At 38.3% G+C, this 25,102-nt stretch overlaps 1 protein-coding gene across 7 annotated transcripts in view; it reads left to right on the top strand.

The window, feature by feature from the left end:
- The window catches only part of GRIA3 (glutamate ionotropic receptor AMPA type subunit 3), a 483,327-nt gene that overhangs the window by 437,730 nt on the left and 20,495 nt on the right, over window positions 1-25,102 (top strand). For 5 of the 7 annotated variants that reach the window (XM_019657922.1, XM_019657921.1, XM_019657923.1 and 2 more), the window contains one exon: window positions 19,683-19,930. In XM_019657922.1, coding sequence (XP_019513467.1) covers window positions 19,683-19,930 — 248 coding nt within the window. Of the gene's footprint in view, window positions 1-19,682; window positions 19,931-20,492; window positions 20,608-25,102 lie in introns of all 7 variants that reach the window. The other 2 variants (XM_019657920.1, XM_019657924.1) reach the window with 1 other exon arrangement.

Below are 25,102 nucleotides of genomic sequence, written 5' to 3'. Positions count from 1 at the left end.
TTATGTTGACTTGGTTTAACCATAGCGTATGATTTACAACCATCTCTTAACCCACCTGGGAACAGTGTACTGTTTGCAAGCACAGACTCTGGAGCATACGTGAGTGAGTTCCCACCTGTATTACCTACTAGTTGTATGGGCTTGGGCAAGTTACTTAACTTCTCTGTGCCTATCTTTCTGCACTTTTTTTCAATCATATTTGACATGCAATATTATTTTATATTAGTTACAGGTGTACAGTGTAGTGGTTAGACATTTATATAATTTATGAAGTGATTTGCCCAATGAGGCTAGTACCCATCTGACACTATACATAGTTACTACAACTATTTTGTAACTACCAATTTGTATTTCTTAATTCCTTTACCTTTTATAACCAGCCCTAACACTGCTCCAACCTGATAACCATCAGTATGTCCTCCATATGTATGAGTCTGTTTCTGTTTTGGGTTTGTTCATTTGTTTTGTTCTTTAGATACCATATATAAATGCAATCGTATGGTATTTGTCTTTCTCTGACTTATATCACTTAGCTTAATACCCTCTAGCCCTATCCATGTTGTTGCAGATGGCAAGATTTCATTCCTATTTATGGCTGAGTAATATTCCATTGTATATACGTACTACCTCTTCTTTATTCACCTATTGATGGACAATTTGGTTTATTCCATAGCTTGGCTATTCTAAACAATGCTGCAATGGGGTATATATATATCTTTTCAAATTAGTGTTTTGAATTTTGGGAGGATAAATACCCAGAAGTGGAATTGCTGCGTCATAAGGTAGTTCTAATTTTAATTTTTGGGGGAACCTCCAAACTGTTTTCCATAGTGGCTGCACCAATTTGCAATCCCACCAACAGTGCCTGAGGATTACCTTTTCACCACATCGTCACTAGTTCTTTTTCTTTCTTTTCCTTTCTCTCTCTCTCTCTCTCTCTCTCTCTCTCTCTCTGCTTCCTTCCTTTCTTCTTTCTTTCCTTGTCTCTTCCTTTCTTTCTTTTTTTTTGTGAGCATCTGAACTTTATTTTTTTTAATAGTTTTTTTTATTTTTAAATTACAGGTAAGGAACTTCATATATGAATTTCTTTCAGGTTGAAATGAGATAGCATTTGATTTTTTAAAATGTATTTGTTTTTTGTTAGGTTTAGGTGTACAAAACAATGCAATAGTTATACTTTTCACCCCCCACAAAATGACAACATCCTCCCCCAATCCACCGCCACCCCACTCCCCGATATCATACATATCTATTGCAATTCCATAAAATATGGTATCATCGTTTTGCACTGGTTCCCTCGTAAGTAATTCACTATTTTGGATAACGCTGTCATGAAAATTTTGGATACTAGACAGATTTTTTATATTAGTTTCAGGTGTACAAAGCAACATAATTAGACATTTACACCCATCACCAAGTGATAACCTCCTACAAACTACTAACCCTCTGACATCATATATAGCTGTTATACAAACATTGACTATATTTCCTAAGCTGTACTTTACCTCCTGTGACATTCAATATTATTCTACTTCAGCTTCAGGGGTATAGTGCAGTGGCCAGGCATCTATACAGTCTATGAAGTGATTCCCCTGATAAGTCCAGTACCCATCTGGCACCCTACATAATCTTTACAACATTGATTATATTCCCTATACTGTATTTCATATCCCTGAGACTATATTGTGACTACTAATTTGTACTTTCTAATCCCTTCACTTTCCCCCCATCCCCACCCCTCCCATCTAGCAAACATCGTTTTTTTCTCTGTATCTCTGAGTTTATTTCTATTTTGTTTGCTTGTTTATTCTTTTCTTTAGATTACACACATAAGTGAGATCATATGGTATTTGTCTTTCTCAGTCTGACTTATTTCACTTAGCATAATATTCTCTAGGTCCATCCATGTTGTTGCAAATGGTAAGATTTTGGGTTTTTTTATGAACAAGTAATACTCCGTTGTATACATATACCACAGTTTCTTTATCCAATCGTCTATAGATGGACACTTGTTGTTTCTTGATTTATTGATGATAGTCATTCTGACAGGTGTGAGGTTATATCTCATAGTGTTTTTAATGTGCATTTCTCTGATGATTAGTGACATTGAGCATCTTTTCATATGTCTATTGGCCATCTATATGTCCTCTTTGGAGAAATGTGTATTTAGATACTCAGTCCATTTTTTAATTGGATTTTTTTCTTTTTTTTTTGGTATGAGTTGTATCAGTTTTTTATAAATTTTGAATATTAACTCCTTATCAGGCATATCATTGACAAATATCTTCTCCCATTCAGTACATTGTTCTTTTGTTATATTGATGGTGTCCTTTGCTGTGCAAACTCTTTTTAGTTTAATGTAGTCCCATTTGTTTATTTTTTTCTTTTGTTTCCCTTGCCCAAGGAGATTTATCAGAAAAAAATATTATTAAAACCAATGTCCAAGAGTTTACTACTGCCTGTTTGTTCCTCCAGGAGTTTTCTGGTTTCGGGTCTTACATTTAAAATTTTAATCCATTTTGAGTTTATTCTTGTATGTGGAGTATAAAGGTAGGCCAGTTTCAATTTTTTGCATATACCTGTTCAGTTTTCCAACACCATTTATTAAATAGACTGTATTTACCCCAATTGTATATGCTTTCCTCTTTTGTCATAAATTAAATGACCCTACAGATGTGGGTTTATTTCTGGGCTCTCAGTTCTGTTACATTGATCTGTGTATCTGTTTTTGTGCCAGTACCATGCTGTGTTGATTACTATAATCTTATAGTATAGTTTGGTATCAGTTAGCATGATGCCTTCATCTTTAGTCTTCCTACTCAAGATAAGTGTGGCTATTCAGTGTATTTTATGGTTCCATATAATTTTAGGATTATTTGTTATTCTGTGAAAAATGCCATTAGTATTTTGATAAGGATTGCATTGTATCTATAGATTGTTTTGGGTAGTGTGGACATTTTAATGATGTTAATCTTCCTCTCCATGAGCACAGTATATGCTTCTATTTATTGGGATCTTCTTCAGTGTCTTCTAGTTTTCCAAGTACAGGTATTGTACCTCCTTGTTTAAACGTACGCCTAAATAATTTTTTGATGCAATTGTAAATGGGATTGTTTCCTTAATTTCTTTTTCTGACAATTCATTATTGATACATAAAAATGCAACTGATTTCTGAATATTAATTTTGAATTCTGCTACTTTCCTGAATTCGTTTATCAGTTCTAATAGGTTTTTGGTGGAATCTTTGGGGTTCTCTATATATAGTATCATGTCATCTGCAAATAATGACAATTTTACTCCCTCCTTTCCAAATTGGATGACTTTTATTTCTTTTTCTTTTCTGATTGCTGTGGCTAGAACTTCCAGTACTATGTTGAATATATGCAGTGAAAGTGGGCAGCCTTGTTCCTGATCTTAAGGAGAATGCTTTTACCTTTTCCCCATTGAGTGGGTTTGTTGTATATGTCCTTTATTATATTGAGATATGTTCCCTCTATTCCCACTTTGCTAAGAGATTTTTATCATAAATGGATGCAGGATTTTGTCAAATGATTTTTCTGCATCGTTCATATGACCATATGGTTTTTATTTTTCATTTTGTTTATGTGATGTATCACATTAATTGATTTGTGGATATTGAACCAAACTTGCATACCAGGAATAAATCTCACTTGATTGTGGTGCATGATCTTTTTAATGTATTACTAAATTTGGTTTGCTAATATTTTGCTGCGGATGTTTGCATCTGTATTCATTAGAAACATCAGCTAGTAGTTTTTTTTCTTTTCTTTCTTTGTTTCTTTCTCTTTTTTTTGTAATGTCTTTATCTTGTTTTGGGATCCAGGTAATGGTGGCCTCATGAAATGAGCTTGGAACCCCTCCATAGTCTTGAACTTTTTGGAACAGTTTGAGAAGAATAGCTGTTAATTCTTCTTTGAATGTTTGGTGAAATTCAACTCTGTGGTCATATGGTCCAGTACTTCTGTTTGGTGGGAGCATGTTGATTACTGATTCAATTTCATTAGTAGTAATCAGTAGGTTCAGATTTTCTGTTTCTTCTGGATTCACCCTTGAAAGATTGTATGTTTCTAGGAACTTATCCATTTCTTCTAGATTGGATAGTCTAATTTGTTGGCAGATAGCGCAGAGATCGGCAAACTTTTGAGATGGAAGAGCCACCAAGGGTAAGCAAACTGTGGCTCACAAGTCACATGTGGCTCTTTGGGTACATACATGTGGCTCTGAAGTAAAACTGAAAATAAAAATAAAACTATCATAGTTTCATTTATGCAATTTTTAAAGGATATTATTCACATAATGGTGATTATGTAAAAATATATTTATGGCTCTCTAACAATTTTTAAATTGTTGTCAGGGACAGGATTTGCTCTTCCAGGGGCTGGCAAACTTTTGAGACATAATGTACCCAAAGAGCCACATGTGGCTTGCGAGCAGCAGTTTGCTGACCCTTGTTCCAGTCTATTCTCATTTCGATTATTGTATTTTTTTTCTGACTGGTTCTTTATTATGGTTTCCATGTCCTTTATTATTTTTATTGTCTCTTTGTTGAAATTCTCACAAAGTTCTTTGAACATCATTATAGCCAGTGTTTTTAACTTGGTCTCTGGTAGGTTGCTTGCCTCTATTTCATTTTGTTCTTTTTCTGGAGTGTTTCCTGTTCTTTCCTTGGGGACATGTTTCTTTGTTTCCTCATTCTAGCTGCCTCTTAATTTATTTCTGTGTATTAGTTAGATCTCCTATATATCTCAGTCTTCAATGAGTGGCTTTATATAGTAGGTGTCCTGTATGTCCTAGTGGTGCAGTCTCACTGATTCCCTGCACCATGTGCTCCAGGAGTGTCTCCTGCGTTGCTTATCTGTGCCCTCCTGTTGTAGTTGAGCCTTGATTTTTCTTGACACTTCAGTTGGTGGGAATGAGTCTCAGGCTGAGTGGATGTAAGGTTAGGTAATGCCCATAGCTTATGAACTGCTGTGTGTGTGTTGACCCCACAGAGGAAGGTTTGTTCCAATGGGCTCATATGCCTGTTGAGACTACCATGTGTGTGCCACTTATGGGGCTAATCAGGTAGTGATCTATTGTTGTCTGAAACTAGCCACTAGGTATGTTAGCTCTGGGCCTCTTGGGAGGGTCTCTTGTGCAGACCAAGGTCAGCTGCTACCTGTGACGCCTGGAGCTACCTGGTAGGAGCTACATTGCTATCCTGGTTGGTTGCTGCCATGTGCTAGCCCTGGAGGCCCATGAGGGAGGCCATGCTGAGGATCAAAACTGGCTGTCACCTATTTCAGGCGTGGGGTATCTTAACAAAAGGCCCAGGTCTCTCCAAAGCCTGACTTCACCTGCAGGCTGCCTGTAAGGCTCAGCCGCTGAAAGTGCCTCAGGCAGCATGCAAGTTGGGTGAGACAGAGTCCCAGGTAGTCACCAGGGTGAGGCAAGTGTTCAACAGGTTAATGAAGATTCAGGTTTGGTGTCAGTGCTTAGCCTGGAGCCCCTCACAAAAGCCTCAGAGCACACTGAGGTTAGCTGCCACCCACCGCAGGCCCACAGTCCCTGAGAGTTGTCCCAGAATGACTGCAGCATGTGTTAGGACTGGTTGCCCACCATGGAAGGTGCCTCCGGTGGTACTCGAGCCAAGTCCCAATGTTTGATGATATGTTTCTATACTTTTTAAGTGGGATAATAATATGTATTTCATAGAATTGTGTTACATGACTTAACATATGTAAAACACCTAAAACAGAGACAGCAACAAAATATGGACTCAATAAAAAATCAATTAGTATTATTTTTTCCCACTTAATTATGGCCCCATGAAAACCTATATAGCTGGGTTTCTCTAGCATGGCACTACTGACATTTGAGCCCAGATCATTGCTGGCTACAGTGGTGTGTTATGCATTGTAGAATGTCTAGCAGCATCCCTGCTTCTCTTCACTAGAATTAGTAGCACTCTTTTCCCCCAGTTGTGACAATAAAAAATGTCTCCAGTTACTGCCAAATGTCTCTTAGGAGGCAAAATCATTGCTGATCGAGAGCCACAGGGGTAGAGGATACTGTGTACCTTCCTCTATTCCCCCAGAATAGAACAATAGGACCTTAGAACCATTTTCTCCAAGAGTTTAATTGACTCTGGCTTTCAAATTCATAGAGCCACCGATTGGAATATTCTTAGTCTAACTTGGCAAAAGAAGCAGAAGACAAATCAGAATATTAATCTGACTTTTCATGCCAGGGAGGGACACTAGAAAGGTCACTGGGAACTTATTTGGGATGTCATCGGCACCTTTAGAAAGGAGACATCAGAAATAGTACTCCTTGAGGTAGAAGGAAACCTGTCCCTGAACTTCAAAGCAAAGTGTGAGAATGTTAGGCAAAGGCATTTGGAACGAGCACTTGATGTCTGAGAGCAAAACTCAATGTCTAGGCAGAAGGTGACCTCCAACTCCAATGATGTTATAAAATCACAGCCCCCAAAATAATTCAGCCCAGATCATAACACACCAGTAGAAAAACTAAGAATAGAAACCACTATTTCTTTACTCTTCCCCCTGCTCTCACCAATATACAATCACATGGCAGTCGCTGATTTTCTGAGGCAAAAGGAAAGTGACAAGCAGTACTTGTCTAAACATTTAGGAATTTATGATCCTAAGTGAAGAAAAAAAAAGAAAATGGGATTCATGTTTTGGTAGTGCTTTTGAAATAAAATTGTTTCCTGTGCACCTTGCTCCAAATCAAATGGAAATCTTTTTTTTAACTGTAAAATGTAATGATTCTTTTTCTCAAATGCACCTCATCAGAGCTAGTGATTTCTTCAAAGCAGACGTGGAAGACAACCATGTGTCAGATGCATTTGGCAAGCTATATGTGCTCTTCCTCTTTTGCCCCAATTTGCTCTGATCCCATCACATGGTAAAGTCTGAACTCTAGGGACCTGTTACAGGGTTACATTCACTTACTGAAGTCTTCAGTGGGAAGGGATTGGGGTTAACTTACAATTTACCCATATTAAAAAAACAAAAACATTCACGAAACAAAAACAAACAAAAAAACTTGAACTAGTACTAAAGAACGTTTTGGTTTTTTTTTAAAGTGAGTTGGTCTCTTTCACCAAAACAGATATTGTCAATGTTAAACCTGAAGAGACTGGGTTTGTAATGAGGGGGGAAAATATCTGTCTGTAACCTTTAATTCAGCAAACTGGGATGAGATCTCAGCTTTGTTCTTCATTAGCTGTGTGATCTGGGGCCAGCACCAATCTCCAAATTTCTATATAGGAAGCTATTCAGTGTAGCAATTTCATTGTGACTTATCCTGAGGCTATATTTGCATAGCAAACACACTTTTTTTCTAGACTTGCTTATTTGGGGTGGATTAATAGAAATGAGTGGGTAAGCTAAAGCCCATTGTGGCACCTCTTGGCATTGCCTCTGTGCTTACCCTCTTTCGCCCTTGATTCTCTCATCTATAAGATGGACATTCATTCTTTCATTCAACTAATATTTATTGAGTTCTAGGTGCTAGAGATTAAGCAGTGAACAAATAATACCTGCTGCTCCTACCTCACAGAGTTGATGTATGGTTTAAATGAAATGGTGTGTGTAATATCACCTTGGTAACCAAAAAACCTTATGCAAATATAAGGTTTAAAGAAATACAACTATCTCCTGTTTCTGGTAGTGATAAATCTAAGTCATCTCTGAGTAATAAAGGGGAATACTTGGAAAGTTGTACGAGAAGCAAAACACTCTTGCCACAAAAATCTTTCCTTCACAGGCTTAACCTTAAAGATTTTCTATAGATCTGAGACTTGTAACTATGTTAAAGAACTTGATAATTGTCCCATCCCTCCACAACTTGCTCTTACCCTGCCCACCCCACTAGGATATAAAAAAACCTTGTCTTCCTTCAAAGCCATAAAACACTAGGAAAGGCAGAGAGGAAAGAATAAAGGATAGGTTAGGAGATCTCTCGAGCAATTTCATCACCAGCTTCCTTTCCTTCCAGTACCTTGCCTTATAAGACTCACATGTCCATATCCCAATATTTGAGAAAGTCAGTGAGGCAACATTTGCTCCTGAACATTAGGAGGGCACAGGAAGCATACAGGAGATGTGTAAGTGCCCAATTCAGGCAAACAGAGGCCCAAAGCCACCTTTTTGAATTTGTACTAGTTAACAATGCCACCTGAACTTTTATTAAAAGCAGAAGGTTTATGGGGGCTAAATAATTCTGGAGAAAAAGGAAATTATAATTTTTAATGATATTCTGCTAAAGGTACAATCCACAGAAGAGATTGACCAATTTGTGAAGCAATAAATAGTCCACAATAAAATTAGAGAAAGCAGAAATGAATGAGTGGAAGGCATTTTTGTTAGAAACTCTTGTCATTTCTCCCCATTTTTAGTGTCCTGTTCATGGGCTGGCCTTCTTCAACCCTTAAAAGGCACCTTTTACAATACCAAGGAATCTACTCTCCTTCTTGGGACATGAGTCCTGTATTCAAATAAAAATTATCCTTTGCTCAAGTGTAACAGAAGTCCTTATAATATCAGTGAATACATCCATGAGGATCAAGACCACTGATGTCAGAAAAGGGATACAGGATGGATTTCTGAGAGAAGAAGACAGTGAAACCTAGGGAGAGGAATAGAGGCTGAGAACCCAAAGTCATATCTAGCCTCTCTTTGACATGTCTGTACCAGGTTAGTCTTGTACATACAGTGATGGAAATGGACAATATAGGTATGATGACTCAGTGACCAAAGAAGAAATAATGAAGCTAGACCATTCCTCTTTGAGGAATAAAGAGTGCAAAGTACCTAAAATCATCTTCCCCTAACCTTTCCTTCATTCTGTCCTCTCAGATTAATCACTTGGAACACATTTTACATGTTTGGGACATAGAGATATCATAAACACCAATACTCTCTTTGCAAAGTATGTAATACTTTGTCTGCAAGCTGACAATAAATTAATACCATAAATGAATTAGCAGATTATGCCTCTGTTGACAATTATGCTTCCAACTTATTGGGCTGTTTTGTTAATGCAGTTAATTCTTGACTATCAGCATATCGAAACATGTCTGTTGAAGCCTGTCAAAGTGAAATATTGTGCTCATGTCCGGATCATGACAAGAGATGGTCTCATTGTCCTTTGTTCTAGTGCCACAATATTGGGCATGTTGTGGTCAATTCTGGGGGCCACGTTTTAGGAGGGACTTTGAAAATTTTAATAATATTTAGAAGATGGTACCCAGAAGGGGAGGAGGAGGATGGGAATTTGTGTCATACAAGTAACAGATGAAGGTCCTTAAAATGTTTAGCCTACAAAAGAGATAATAAACAGGTGACATGGTAGTGGTATCCTTCAGGTCGTACATCATGTGGAAAAGACAGCATATTTATTTGATATCACTTCAGAGGGTAGAATTAGTACCAGTGGGTAGAACTGAAGTTTCCTACATGTCAGGCATTATGCTAGACACTGGGAATGCACTGACAAAAAAAGACATAATCTCTACTCTCAATGAGTTCAGATTCCACTGGGCATGATAATTAGAAAACAATATAATCAATGCTGCCTAAAGTGGAGAAATGGAAGCAGAGAGGAAAGACTGATCAATTGAAGCAAAAGGGAGAAGTAAGATTGGAAGGGAGAGAGACTCTCATGAAGGATATCAGCCCAACAGAAAGAGCTTTTTATCTACTTGAACTGTCCCACCATGAAGTAAGCTACCTCCTGAGCCTCTTCTGAGCTAGGGAGTGCCTCACCACTAGAGGCATTTGATCAGAGAAGCTATTGCTGCACTGAGTATGAGGCTGAACCAGATGTTTTTTAAGGTTTCATCTATCTCTAAAAATCTATTAATTTTACTAACTTCAACTGTATGTACTTACTATTGACCAAGTGGATATTCTAATTTAACTCCTGGGGATGAAGAAAATTTTAATCACCAGGTCTCCCCAATAGCAGTATTCTGGTTAATGGGGATTTTAATGTATGAACCTCAACTGAACTACAAGACATAATTTGAAAGGAAAATTTGCCATTTTATCTATTTTTCCTTAGCCAACAAGATTTTTTAAATCCAAGTCAAATGGTAATGATTTTTGTTGATGGTAGACAGTAGGGGTATGTCCAGAGACCCAAATGTATGAATAATACTTCAGCATATGATTTTATCCATAAAATGAAGTAACGATTCTATGAATATGGGACTGAAGTAATTTATAATGCTATTAAATTCAGCCACTACAATAAATTAGGCTTTCTGTACTATAAAAATTTGTAATGGTTTTCAGCACTTCCTATGTGCCAGGCACTGTTCTAAGTAAGATGCGTGTATTAACTCATGTAATTTTCCCCAATAAACCTTTGAAGTAGGCACTTTAAAAAATCATTCCATTTTACAAATGAGGAAATTAAGACACACAGGAGATAGATAATTTATCAATCTAGAAAGTGGAATTTAAACCCAAGCAGCATGATGCCACATTCTCAACCACTGTACTATACAGTTACCTTGTACTATACAGTACTACCTGTGTCTACAGAGGAATAATTTTATGTAAAGTGATGAGGAGTAACCAACACTATTGCAAAGAGATACAAGGTCTTGGTGGTAGGCTAGTGCACTCACTAATCACTTTCTTCCAGGCACCAGCTTCACTGGACCTAATTCAAATTTCTACCCCAACAAAAAGTCAAATTTCTCCATATTGTTGACCTTAATCTTTACTACAAGTAGTTGGAAAAGTGACTGTTGAATCCATGAATACTAGAGCTCTACTTTACTGTTTCGAATTAATCAGTTCTTCCTCTATTCATGTATTTCTCTTTTTGAGTTTTATTTGCTAATTATCTAGCAGTGCTAAGAGAATTTCTTGTGGCTTCTCTGCATAACCATTGTTTATACGTTCTTAGGTACAAAATGGTGTTCTGTGAGACGAAATAAATGAATCATGACATGTTGGAGAAAAATGAACTTGCTATTACACATCCTGCCCTTAATTTTTAAAATTTCTCCCAGATGATTGAGCTAATATTCAATCCCTTTTATTGCCTTCAGTATTTCAGCCAAAATAAGATAGACTGCAAAAAGAAGTTAGTGATTTTCTTTTTGTTGTTGTTGTTTGAATGTTATACTGCCACGTAAATACTACTTAGAAAGATAAACATCTAAACATAAATTTTCTCAATTATCAGCCATTTGTTCCCCCCACCCCGCAACCACCTTCAGAATTCAGTCATCAACCAAGACACAATCATTTCTGCCACTACCTAACATTGCATTTCCAGCATTTGCTAATATCTGCTGCATGTACACCAAACACATTTAAAGTGCACACTTCAAGCACTGTCATTTATTCCCGTATAAATGCATCATTACCTGAAGGAATAAACCTTTTAACCTGTATAAGCAATGAGCTCAAGTAAATGATGAATTAAATGAGTCCAGATTATAGTGTGCTTGGATCAGAATTCATGGACCCATTTGCCCTTGGCTTATAAATTTATCTTTGGAAGCAATGACCGGTTTATAAATAGCATAAGAGAAAATTGTTCTAACCCTCTCCCCCTTTCACTCAGGCTTGATTGAGCCAAGATGAAGAATGCAAAATACCTCTTTGTAAGTGCACAAAGACATACACACCACAGTGTTGTCGACAATGCCAAAAAACAGCCCAACTGACCTAAAAGTCCTTCAATAGGGAATTGGGTGAATAAATTATGGTATATCTATCAATGGAAACGCTATGAAGCCATTATAACAGGGATACATTTATTATCATAAAAAGTATAAAGATATGCAAGGGAATTATAAAGACCAAATTCAGTATAGTGGTTACGTTTGGCCAGGAGGGAGGAGTATGGAATTAGAGAAGGGTACACAGGCAGACTAACTAACTGCATAATGTTTTATTTTTTAAGTTTTGTGGGAGGTATACAGGTGTTCTTCCATTATATTTTTATGTCTTTCTATGCATCTGAATTATTTACTATTTTTAATAATTGTTTTATGTTTCAATTACAGATGACATACAATATTATACTGGTTTCAGGTGTACAACATAGTAATTAGACATTTATGTAACTTATGAAGTGATCAGCTTGATAAATCGACTACCCATCTGACAGCATACACAGTTATTACAATATTATTGACTATGTTCTTTAGGCTATACTTTACATCCACATGACTATATATATATATATATATATATATATATATATATATATTTCTTTTTAAAAGATTTTTGGGGGGAATTGGGGGAGGGAACAGCATTGGGGAATAGGGGAAGGAGAACAGACAAGTTGCTGTGCTTTGGTTCTTCAGTCTAGTTGTGGAGTACATTGCTTCACTGGCCCATGTTGGTATTGTGATCATTGTGCTCTTTCCGGCTGAGGCAGATCAGTCACCGGCCATTGGACATCCGCTCACAGCGGCTCACTGCATCTCACACTGTCTGCCAGCCACTCACAGTAACTTATGGCAGCCCACTGCAGCCTCACTGCAGCCTATGCTGTCGCCGGCAACTACAGCAGCCCAGCTCCAGGTCGAGCTGTTGTTCACCATCTTAGCTGTAGAGGGCAGTGTCACTGGCCCATGTGAGATCTGAACTGGCAGCCCTGCTGCTCAGAGCTCGCGTTCCCAAGTCTACCCTTAACCAATGAGTCACTTGGCCGGCCCTCCCCATGACTATTTTGTAACTACCAATTTGTATTTCTTAATCCCTTCACCTTTTTTGCCCACCCCTAAACCCCCCACCCAGCTGGCAGCCATCTCTGTATCTATTAGTTTGTTTCTGTTTTGTTTACTTTGTTCTTCGGATTTCTCATATAAGTGATATGGCATTTTTCTTTCTCTGTCTGACTCCACTCAGCACAATAACCTCTATGTCCATCCATGTTATTATAGATGGCAAGATTTCATTTTTTATGACTGAGTAACATTCCATTGTATATATATATACCACCTCTTCTTTATTCATTGACGTACACCCAGGTTGCCTCTATATCTTGGCTATTGTAAACAATGTTGCAATGAACATATTGGATGCACATGTCCCTTCAAAGTAGTGTTTTGGGACTCTATGGATAAATACCCAGGAGTGGGATTACTGGGCCCTTCTTTGTCTCTTGTTATAGCCTTCATTTTAAGTCTATTTTGTCTGGTATAAGTATTGCTACTCCAGTTTTTTGTTGTTGTTGTTTTTCCCCATTTTTCATGAAATATTTTTTTCCATCCCTTTACTTTCAGTCTGTGTGTGTCTTTCTATCTGAAGTGAGTCTTTTGTAGGCAGCATATGTAAGGGTGTTGTTTTTTATTCATTCTACCAAACTATCTTTTTAAAAAATTATTATTGTTATTAAAAATTGTATTGGGGAACAATGGGTTTTTTCCAGGACCCATCAGCTCCAAGTCCAGTCACCGTTTTCAATCTAGTTGTGGGGGGTGCAGCCCACCGTCCTATGTGGGAGTTGAACCAGCAACCTTGTTGTTAAGAGCACATGCTCTAACCAACTGAGCCATCTGGCTGCCCACCAGCAGCTCAGCAGCAGATCAGCTCAAGTTCATTTTCTTCAATCTAGTTGCAAAGGGCACAGCTCACTGGCCCATGTGAGAATCGAACCGACAACCCGGTTGCTCAGAGTATGCATGCTAACCAACCGAGCCACCTGGCCAACACCCAGACTATCTTTTGATTGAAACATTTAATCCATTTACATTTAAAGTAATTGTTGGTAGATATGTAGTTATTGCCATTTTATTATTCTTATCTTCTATTTTTTTCTTCTTCTTAAAGAAGTTCCTTTAACATTTCTTGTAATACTTGTTTGGTGTCAATGAACTCCTTTAGCTCTTTCTTATCTGGGAAACTCTTTATCTAGCCTTCAGTTCTAAATTATAGCTTTCCTGAGTAGAGTGATCTTGATTGTAGATCCTTGCTTTTCATCACTTTGAATGTTTTGTGCCAATCCCTTCCGGCCTGAAAAGTTTCTGATGAGATATCAGCTGACAGTCTTATTGGGAGCTCCCTTGCAGGTAACAAACTGTTTTTCTCTTGCTGCTTTCCAGAGTCTCTCTTTGTCTTTAACCTTGGAGTTTAATTTTAATGTGTCTTGGTGAGGACTTCTTTGGGATCATCTTGTTTGGGACTCTCTGTGCTTTCTGGGTTTGTATGTCCATTTCCTTCACCAGGTTAGAGAGCTTTTCTGTAATTAGTTCTTTAAATCGGTTATCAATTCCTTGTTTTCTGTCTTCTCCTTCTGATACCCCAATGGTGAGAATGTTGTTACACTTGAAGTTGTCCAGGGTGTCCCTTAAACTGTCTTCATTTTTTTTATTCTTTCTTTTTGCTGTTCTGACTGGGTGTTTTCTGCTACCTTAACTTCTAATTTGCTCTGATTTAATCCTCAGCTTCATCTACTCCACTGTTGATCCCCTCTAATGTATTTTTTATTTCAGTTATTGTACTCTTCAGTTCTGACTGAATCCTTTTCATGTTTTCTATCTTTGTTTTTATGTTTCTTACCTTTTTAAGTTTTCACTGATTTCATCAACTCTTCCCCTAGGTTGAGCATCCTTATAACCAGAGTTTTGAACTGTGGGTCCAGTAGATTACTTTTCTTCATTTTATCTGTCCTTATTCTGGAACTTTGTTCTGTTCTTTCATTTGGGGCATGTTTCTTTGTCTCCCCATTTTGGTTGCCTCCCTGTGTTTGTTTCTATGTATTAAGTAGAGCTCCTATGTTGTCTGGTCTCAGTGGAGGGGCCTTATGTAGTAGGTATCCTGTGGAGCCCAGTGGCAGCCTTCCTGGTCATCTGAGCCATGTGCTCCAGATGTGTCCCATGTGTGGGTTGTGCATACCCTCCCATTGTAATTGAATTTTGGTTGCTGTTTGCACATCAATTGAAAGGATTTACCCTTGGGCTGATCCGTTGTGAGGACTGGCTGTGACTACAGTGCAGGACCTATTGTGCAGGGGCTGACCCTATGGAGCAGGATTCCCTTTAGCAGGGCTGGTGCCTGCTCAGTCTGCTCTTTGGCAATGTTGCCCATGGAGGCAGTGGGTGGTATCCTGGCTTGGTCCAAAGCTGGCCACCAAGCTCACTGGCTCCAGGGCCTCTTGGGATGGGCCCCACTGCTGGCCAAGTTCAGCCACAGCCTGCTCCCCACCCAGGGCCACCTGGAATGAGCCCCAAAGCAATCTGTAGATGACAGCCACCTGCACTGGGCTTGGAGGTGCCTTGAGATGCCAAACCATGAACCAAGGACCTTGCTGCTAGTGCCAGGCTTGGGGATGCTCAGCAAGAGGTATGGGGGGGGTCCATTGAGGCCAGATGCTTCTTCTTTGGGTTTTATGCGCCTTTGAGAGATTTTCAAAAAGCCCACAGCTTGAGCCAAGACAGGCCATTTGTATGTAAAAGCCACTGGAAGCAACTTGAGTGGTTCCACAAGTTAAGTAAAGAGGGGTCTCAGAATCACCAGAGTGGGGCAAACAGTGTTAGAGACTCAGATATGGCAGCCACCTGGGTTGGCACACCAGGAGGAGAGAAGACTCAACAAAGAAATAATATATTCTGCCAGTCCTTCTGTCTGGGAGAAAGCTGCCCCTCCAGCTCTCATCCTGAAGACAGACAATTCAATTCCCCACCTCCCCCTGTATGTTCCTGGTGCCTTTTGATCTGCTGCTCCTCTGCTGGAGCTCAGAGCAAGTGAGTCCATCAGTAAGTTAGTCTCTTCCCAGCACTTGAACCCTAGGCAGGGGTGCCAGGTGTGGGGTTGGGACCCCTCACTCTTCAGGAGGACCTCTGCAGCCAATACATCTCTCCTGATTTTTAACCACCACATTTGGTGTAGGTCCAGCCTCATTCCACATCTCTGACCCTCCTAATAGTCTCAAGGTGGCTTCTTCTGTATATCCTTAGTTGTAGGACTTTCTGTCCAGCTAGATTTCAGACAATTCTCATTAATGGTTGTTCTGTAGTTTAGTTGTAGTTTTGATGTTGTTGTGAGAGGAGGCAAACACAGCATTTACGTACTCTGCCATCTTGACCAAAAATCTGAATTATTTCCTATTTTTTAAATTCTTTGAGCAGCTAAGAAATTCCTACTGAAATAAAATAAAGTCATTGAAAATGTATTTCATTATGATGCTTAGACATTGTTTAGTATACCAGATGAGGATAATGCAATATGAAATGAACATAATTGTCAGTGGGTGAGATTTCAATCTTAGAAAGCCTTGATTATTAGGGGGAGTTATTGGTGTGAACATTAGAAGCAGGCTAAATGGCAAAAAAAATGGATTATAAGGCATATATCCTGATTGGTTTCGCTGGGAATTGGAACCAATGATCTTTAGAGTAGCTTCAGCTCTAGAATTTTTACAATGCTATAAAACTAGTCCTGGTAGCCATTTTCACCAACCTCCTGATATCTTTGACCAACAACCTAGTTGTCACCTTGATCAGGCTTAAGCTTCAGTTTTTAAGTAAATATATCTTGAGTGTCATGTATCAGGCATTGCGCTGGCTGCCAAGAGGGCTACCAAAATATATCAGGCATAGACTTTGTCCTCAAGAACACCAGTAACATGGGGGAAGACAGACATATAGCCAACTCATCTTAATGCAATATAGTAAGCTCTATAGCAAAGCTATCAGCAAAGTGCTTTGAAAGAAAAGCCAAGAAAGCACATCTGTGAAGACAGAAATGAGTGAAAAAAGATTTCACAGAAGACATGATATTTCCTCTGGATCTTGTAGGATGAATAGGAATAATTCAAGAAGAAGCAAAAGGATAACCAAAGGCATAAGATGTGAAATTATGTAGTATATTTCAGTGAACAGTGAGTAGCCCAGTATGACCAGATCAAAGGAGAGCATAGCCAAAATCATAAAGATGCTTGAATATCATACACAAGAAATTGGATTTTGTCCTGTAGGTATTTGGGAACTATCAGATAATTTTAAACAATGAAGTAACTTGAAAAGATTTACACTTTGGAAAGATCACTGGAGGATACATTGGAGAGCTGAAACCAGTAGATCAGTTAGGTGATAATGTAGTGCAGACCAAAAACTGATGTGAGCCTGCCCTAAGGCAAAGATAATGAGAATGAAAAAGACAAAAGGACAGATCCTACAGGCATTTCTGTTAGAATAAACATGGAATAATGAGAGGCTGAAGAAGGAATAAAAACCAAACTTTCTAGCTTGAATGTTAGGTGCTTTACTGATAGAATTTAGTAAGAGATAGTCTTTACAAGGAAGATAATAAATTTGGTTTAGCAATGTTTAATCTGAATGTGTCTATAGAACCATAAGATGAAGATGTCCAACAGCAAGACTTGTTTACTTTCTCCCTAAAATATATCTTGAATCCAACCTCTTCTCTCCACCTCCATTTCTCCCAGCCTAGTTCATGCCACAACTCTCTCTCCCCTGGACTATTAGAAGACTAGCCTAACCAATCTTCTTATTTCCACTTTGTCCCACCTTAGTCTGTTCTCCATACAGCAGCTAGAGTAACATTTTAAAATTTTAATTCAGATCTTATCACACATGTCTCAAAATTTTCCAGTAGTTTCTTAACACATGTAGAATAATTCCAAACATTTTACCACTACATACAGGGCCCAAGAACTGGCCTCTGATTATTCTCCTAAGCTCATTTCCTACCACATTATCTTTTGCTCATTTGGCTTCAGCCATACAGGCTTTTTCCTGTTCTTTATGTTCCCATTCAGTGAACAGTTTCCGTTGACTCAGTAAAGGTCTGATTGTCATGAATACAATATGTAGTTTCCATGGTGATAGCTCTGGGAGTTCCAGACCTCTGGAATTATTTGAGTAGATCCAAGCATGCCTCAAAAAAGATTCAATGTAGCTGGCCAAAATCCAGAGAAGAGCAAATAAATAAACAATCAAAAAGGCTACAATGGGGTCCAGGAAACCCCATAAAAGGACACTTGAAAATATGGCATAAGTTTGTAGTTTGTACCATACTGTCTCAGCTCTGGTCAAATATTACTTTATATTTTTTCTCTAGAGTTCACTCCTCAGGACCTAGCTCCCAACTCAATTGAAAGTAATGGAGTCATTGAGACCATGCCTCCTTTATATTCTCCAGAATACCTAACATAGAGCTACAAGCATTTAGTACATGTTCTAAGGACCACCTCAATTGAGATAAAATGTAATGGAATTTAATTAAATTCAAAATCAAAAAGTAAAAATGAAGGAAACTTGACTTGGTAGAAAGAATAGTTTTGATCTGGCCTCAAACTGAGTTGAGCAAGGCACTCTAGTCATTCTGATATTCTTCACACCTCCAGTAGAGTGCTTTACACTTGTGGAAAGGATGGATGAAAGGCTAAATATCTTAATGCAAACCCAGGAAGTAGTGATAGAAAATAATGCTCTACTGACAAAAAGCAGTTTTCATTTTTATTCTGTCCTTATCATATATCTAGGGCTTTATGTTTATTTTTAGACACACCAATTTAAGAGACATTGCTAACTAGAATGTGGCTATGGGAGAAAGACCAAAATTGTGAGGGTTCTGGAAATAGTATTAGGTGTAGGTGAAGTTAGCCTGATGAAAAGAGAAGGAGGGGACATAATAACAGCCTTGCAATATGTGAAGTATGATCATGTCATAGAAGGAACAGGATTGCTTTGTGTAGCTCTAGCAGATAGTACTAAAGGGTGAGAGTTATAGGGAACCAAATTTCAGCTCAGAATAAGAAAATGTTTTCTTATAATAATTAATACCCCATGCTGGAGTGGGCTGGCTAAAAGGAAATAGATTCCCTTTCAATGGCTTTTTTTTCAGGTAGGTAAAGGATAATCATTTAACAGGATATTGTAAGGGAGATTTCTGCATTGAGACAAAGATTGAACTAAGAAAGTGTTTTTGAAACTACATTGTAACCAATTAGTGGAGTCATGACATCAATTTAGTGGATCACCTGATCAGCATTTTAAAGCAAATTAGAATAGAATAGAAATATCAGAGAACATCACCCATTGTAAGGATGAATAGATTCAGAAATCTATTGAAACCATGTTTACATACTCCTATGTATGAATGTATCTACTGGGTTGCAGTGTAACATGTTTTTCTTTCTTTCTTTTTTTAAGATTTTATTGGGCAATTGGGGAAGGAAACAGTGTTGGGAAATTGGTGAAAGGGAACATTGTGTTTTTCCAGGACCCATCAGTTCCAGGTCAAGTTGTTCTCCTTCAATCATAGTTGTGAAGGGCACAAGCTCAGCTCCAAGTCCAGTTACCAATTTCAGCCTAGTTGCTGGGGGGGCGGGGGAAGGTGCAGCCCACCATCTAAAGTGAAAGTCAAACTGGCAACCTTGTTGTTAAGAGCATACACTCTCACCAGCTGAGTCATTCAGCCGCCCGTTGGCAGCTCAGCAGAAGCTCAGCGTGGGTGCAGCTCACTGGCCCAACGTGGAAATTGAAGTGGTGACCCTGTTGCTCAGAGCTTGCACTCTTAACCAACTGTACCACCCGGCTGACCCTAACATGTTTTTCTTAATATTGATGGCAATAAACAAATGTTTGAAAACCACTGCACTGGGGCCTCTTGCAGTTATAAATATGGTAGCTGTAAGGATTCTTATCTCTGTTGCAGAGGTCCAAAATTGCTGTCTATGAGAAAATGTGGTCTTACATGAAATCAGCAGAGCCATCTGTGTTTACCAAAACAACAGCAGACGGCGTGGCCCGAGTGCGGAAGTCCAAGGGAAAGTTCGCCTTCCTGTTGGAGTCAACCATGAATGAGTACATTGAGCAGAGAAAACCGTGTGATACGATGAAAGTTGGTGGAAATCTGGATTCCAAAGGCTATGGTGTGGCAACACCTAAAGGCTCAGCATTAAGGTGGGTGGAATAATATAACAATATCCATGTTGTTATAGTATTCCACCTACCCTGATGCATTTTGTTGTCATTTTCTTTCTTGTGGATTTTGAGGTAACGTTTAAAAATTTAAAACCTACAATATTCCATGGAGTTAAATAAGACGGTAAATTATGGTTTCATCTATTTAATGCATCCATTTTTTTAATGTTCTCTCTCTGTGTTGTCCTCTCTGACTGTTTGTTGCTGTTTTAATTTTACAGTTCAATGGCTTTTTCAATTTAAATGGTAAAAGCCAAGTTATGGTGCCATATGTGACAAATGTTAATTGCATGGATGTGGTGTTCTTGTTACTTTTTTTTCTCAAAGACAATTTCCCCATCCCGCACACTTCAGTTTTGAGCAAATGTTATCCTCCATGCCACCTTCCAATATTTAACCCTGTATTTGCTGTACAGACATTTTTATAGCTCCACGTTCTGTGAAATTTAGCCAATTTGTCCTCTTGTGCTCCTTTTTTATACGTTAACGATTTCCTAAGCATTTGTGCATTTTCTTACAAGTTATGTTTTATCGTTTCAAGAAATGCTGTTAACCTGGCAGTATTAAAACTGAATGAGCAAGGCCTCTTGGACAAATTGAAAAACAAATGGTGGTACGACAAAGGAGAGTGCGGCAGCGGGGGCGGTGACTCCAAGGTCAGCCTCAATGTCACCACAACCGGGTACCCTTAGTGACGAGTAATCGGCAAGACTGTTATCTTATTATTGAGGAGAGAGCACAAGACTCACACATAAAGTGGAATGACCAGGTTATTCGCCTGCCTGGCAGCTTTGGGAACCAGAAAGACTTCTGGGCACTGCCCGCATTTTTGATCTAACTTGAGTCCCTTCTTAAACTCCCAGACAGAGGCTCCCTATCCACACCCTTTCCCTCCCCTCACATACTAGACTGGTTGCCTTATGAAGGCCATGGTATGGGTTTCACTGCCCTAGGCTGTCAAGAGCCCAAGGCTTTCTTTAAGACTGTCCCCGCCTGCCTCAGTTGAGTGGTATAAGAAATCAAATCCATCTATTAAAAAGTCAGGTTATAGCTTTTTTTTTTCTTAAGGCATGATGTTGCGCACAGAGGTTGGTTAGTTGATTAGAGTTGGCTTCTTCAATTATGTGTTTTCGTGATGAGATGTTGTTCTCTATATGTGATGGCCTAGATAAGCTGGCCCCATTTAACTTGAAATCCAAAGAACAAGCTCAGTTTCAAGTTAAATGGGGTCTTTCTTCAATAGGCCACCCCATATATAGACTTTGCAAAGACATTTTGTATATTGAAACAAGTGCATCGCCTAATTGTGATCCTCCATATGTATGAATACTTGATTTGACTTCTCCTTAGCCATGTTCTTGGTTCAGGTAGGTCAAATTGTTATCCAGGCTGCTACCATGAGAAAACCATCTAACTTGGCATTACTTTGGTTCCTTAATGCTCTTTGGGGCCAATACGAATGTATAAGCTTCATCCAAGAAAAAAGAAATAGGGGCAAGCTCAGAAGCCATGATACCAAGTGATGGAAAGGCACACTGGGTAAGTACAGGAGAGGACTGAAAACAGAAACCTCTATGACCCAAAGACATGAGAATTATATTGAAGCATGATCGGTTCTTGTATGACCAAGAATCCATGGCATCTTAAGGTGAAGAAAAGTGTTTCCCAATCACAGACCAACAAATAGGCAAAGCCAAAACTTTTCTCCTTCACAGACAATGGTTACACCTCTGCTCCTCTCCATTCCTCAGGATCCTGACAGAAAAGTTAGTTTGTCAGTCTGCAGTATAACATGGGTTTGGAAACACTGGTACAGAGCACTTTCAAAGAAATAAATTTAATGAAACATTTCTTTAGCACATATGTTACCAAGCACTGACAAGGTCTTTGGTTGTAAAGCCTTGATTAACCAGAACGCACCTAACCAGTACCCCAATTAATTGAACTGACTCACCCCCTTCAGTACCCATATTGATGAGAAAGCAGCAATAGTACTAAAAGAGAAGACTGCAAGGAATTGATTTTTTTAGAAAATCACTTGCCAAGAGATATCCTGTGGTTAGGTCACATTCAGCTCTGTCTCCTTTATCTTCTCTCCATCTGGATTGACCCTCAAACATTAAACGCTGTTTTCCTGAGGCGAGAAAGTGGATACAAGCATTTTGAGAAAAAAATGTTATTAGCCAAGAATGAAACAAAATGAGTATTCTTATTGAAAATTTGATTTATCCCATATGGATTCCAATTAGTCAAGGTTTTAATATGTTTCAAAAAACAATAATTTCCTCTTGCACCAGTATGAACTAATGACATTGACAGTTTAGCCAAGCTTTTAGCACATTTGAGTTTTGCAGTGGCTAACCTGATGCCTACAGTATTTAGCACCTTCTTCCTGGTCTTTTTCTTGTGATAAAAACAGGCCATGGAGAAACTAATTATTCCACTGAAGTGAGTTGCAGAAAGAAAATTGAGCTGGATTGTATACATTGCTCTATGGAATTCATCATTCATACTCAGCATGGTTAAAAAGGAGCCATAAACTGTATCAAGATGACTCTAAAACATCCACATGATGCAAAGTGGCCAGAAGTTTTCAAATAACCAAATATTTGATGCTACATAAACAAAAACTTATCTGCACACATTTGGCTGAATTTTTACTTTTCACTCAGACGTTTTGGTGCCACGAAGACCCCTAAAACTTTAGACCAGCTATTTACTAATGACAACCAGCAATCAAACTTTTTTTTTTCAGCTGATAGTACTGCAAAGTTATCAAGTAACTTTTTGCCAGCCCACGATTTCCAGATTATCTGTTTTTGATATACAAATAGAAAAATATTTCAGTAGATTCTAATTGTTTTCAACTTCTTTGACCATAGTGCTACCTGCCAGGTGTCTGTCAAATCACTTTATTCAGTCATTCCTCCAGCCAACCTTTTGAAATAAGTCAACCCCTTTCTCAACTATGGAAAATAGTGTGATCAGTGCTGCATATCCGACGACTGTTTATTTAATTTCTCAATTACCAAGAAGCTTGTGTTTACCTTCTTCCTTCTTGCAATCTGCTGTTTTCCAAGAGTGAGCAAAAATAAGGAGCAAGGGATGAACTTGATTGTTTTACCACTATTTAGTGGTAATGCCAAAAATAAATCAATGGAGAAGAAAGTAGAAAAGGCAGTGAAACCTCATTAATTTGGAGCCCTGTAATTTATAAGCTGTGATAAACTGGACAGGGACCAGTTTACAGTCTAACTTTATATTATCAGGGATGTGGCCAAGAGAGGTTTGTTAAGCAAATGAAGTTTGGACTAGATTGTCAGTTGAATTTTTCCTTAAGACGACAAACTTTTTTTCAAATGTTGGAAGCATTTATTAGATATAATTATATTCATTACAAATCTAACTGCTAAAGTAGTGTTCATGAAACCTCCACTAAGGCAATGTTTTATAGTGAGTTTGAATTACAAAATAGACTTAAAGTAATAAAACTGTCATTCTTCAAAAGGATTTTGTAATTCAGAATTTACTCATTCAGACAATCCCTCCCCATTAGTCCAAATCAGTGAGGTTTAACTGCATTAGTAAAATGGTTTGATACTTTTACTTCTTTATTGTATCTTGTTCCCAGTTAACATGACAATTGACTGTTGAATGTACTATCATCTCATAGAGAAAGTGAGACCCAGAGATGGCGGTGACTTTGAAAAGGCCACACAGCTAATGCTGTCACAAATCTCTGCAGACTTTCAGGGTCATCTCCTGTGATAATATTGCAGACAGCAGTTTATCACATCTACCCATCCAATGAACAATGTGAATCTGATTGCATGTGATATATTGCCATAAAAATCAGGTTCATTCTCAAGTTACAAGGCAAATGGCATATTTAAACCATTCCAGCCCTCAGGACTGATTACTAGAAATGACACTAATCATAAAGCCTGACATTTATGAGTGCTTTTAGTTTTGCAGAAATGCTTCCACTCCTATTATCTCTGAAGCCAGGAGAGGCAGAAAAACCTGCACTACTTATCTCTCTGTCTGTCACCTGCAACCTTCAAGTAAAGATAAATGGGCGATTATGTTAAATTGTTGACTCCTCCCCACCCCCCTGCATGAGACATTACACATTCTAAGCCTTTTCTCAAAAAATTACTATTCTATGGAAGGAACCGGCAACTTTTCAGGCTGTTTTATATGTGCACATGCTTAAACTAATGAAATAGATATTTATTTAATTTAATTTAATTTTATTTTATCATTTTATTTTGCTTTCTGAATACAAGGAATTAAGACAAGGTCAGTCACTGAAGTAGCCCCAGAACCAGTCCTACAGGCTAGAGTTAAAACACTGCTTGGCTTTATCAATTTCCTAAACCTGGGCTAATAGGGCCTAAACAAATCAGACTTGATCCTTCCTTAATGGACTGTAAATGCACAGGCAAGGATCATGGAAATTAGAGTTGTGGTTTAGGAATTTTTAATCTACAAATCACCCTTTTGTGTTAGGGCTTTATTACAATGTGTGTGCAAATGTAGAAATTAAGAGCCAGTAGGTTGTTTCAGTGATAAACTCAGATCACCAGAGGTTTGTGACACAACCAATGAAAGTCTGTCTCTGTAAATCACAGCAGAATGGGGATTTAGCTGCTGAATTACCACATAACACGTCAGCCTCTCTCCATAGCTGCCTATCACCTCAAACGTTCAAATTGTTCTTAACCCCCCCCCAAAAAAAAAACCTCTGCTTCATTTCTTTAATCTTGGATAAAGGGCACCAGCTTAGCTTTCCCTGTGTAGCCCTACCTTACTAGAAGAGGTCTCTTCAGTGAAAAAAGCTATTTGTGACTGGAGGGAAAAGGCATTATGAACTCTAACTCACCTCACCCTAGAATTGCCCTGGCTTTAGTTCTACTCAGGGATTTAAATAGACTTCCAGTGTCCACTTACAATAGGTATCTTAACTTGTAAGGCATATAGGGAAGTAAGGAATGAGGATGAAATATGCAGTTAAACTTTCATTAATAAAATAAATGGTTGGATGATCATTATAATTTATGGAATATTGAAAGAGAAATGCAGTTTTATTGTCTTCAAATATGTATAGGGACTAGTTTAAAACTGCCAAAGTAATGGTAGGAAAAAGCT

Source organism: Hipposideros armiger, unplaced genomic scaffold (genome assembly GCF_001890085.2).
Source record: "Hipposideros armiger isolate ML-2016 unplaced genomic scaffold, ASM189008v1 scaffold_281, whole genome shotgun sequence".
Classification (NCBI taxonomy): domain Eukaryota; kingdom Metazoa; phylum Chordata; class Mammalia; order Chiroptera; family Hipposideridae; genus Hipposideros; species Hipposideros armiger.
The sequence above is the reverse complement of the archived record's forward strand: the minus strand, read 5'-3'. Positions and strand labels throughout refer to the sequence as shown.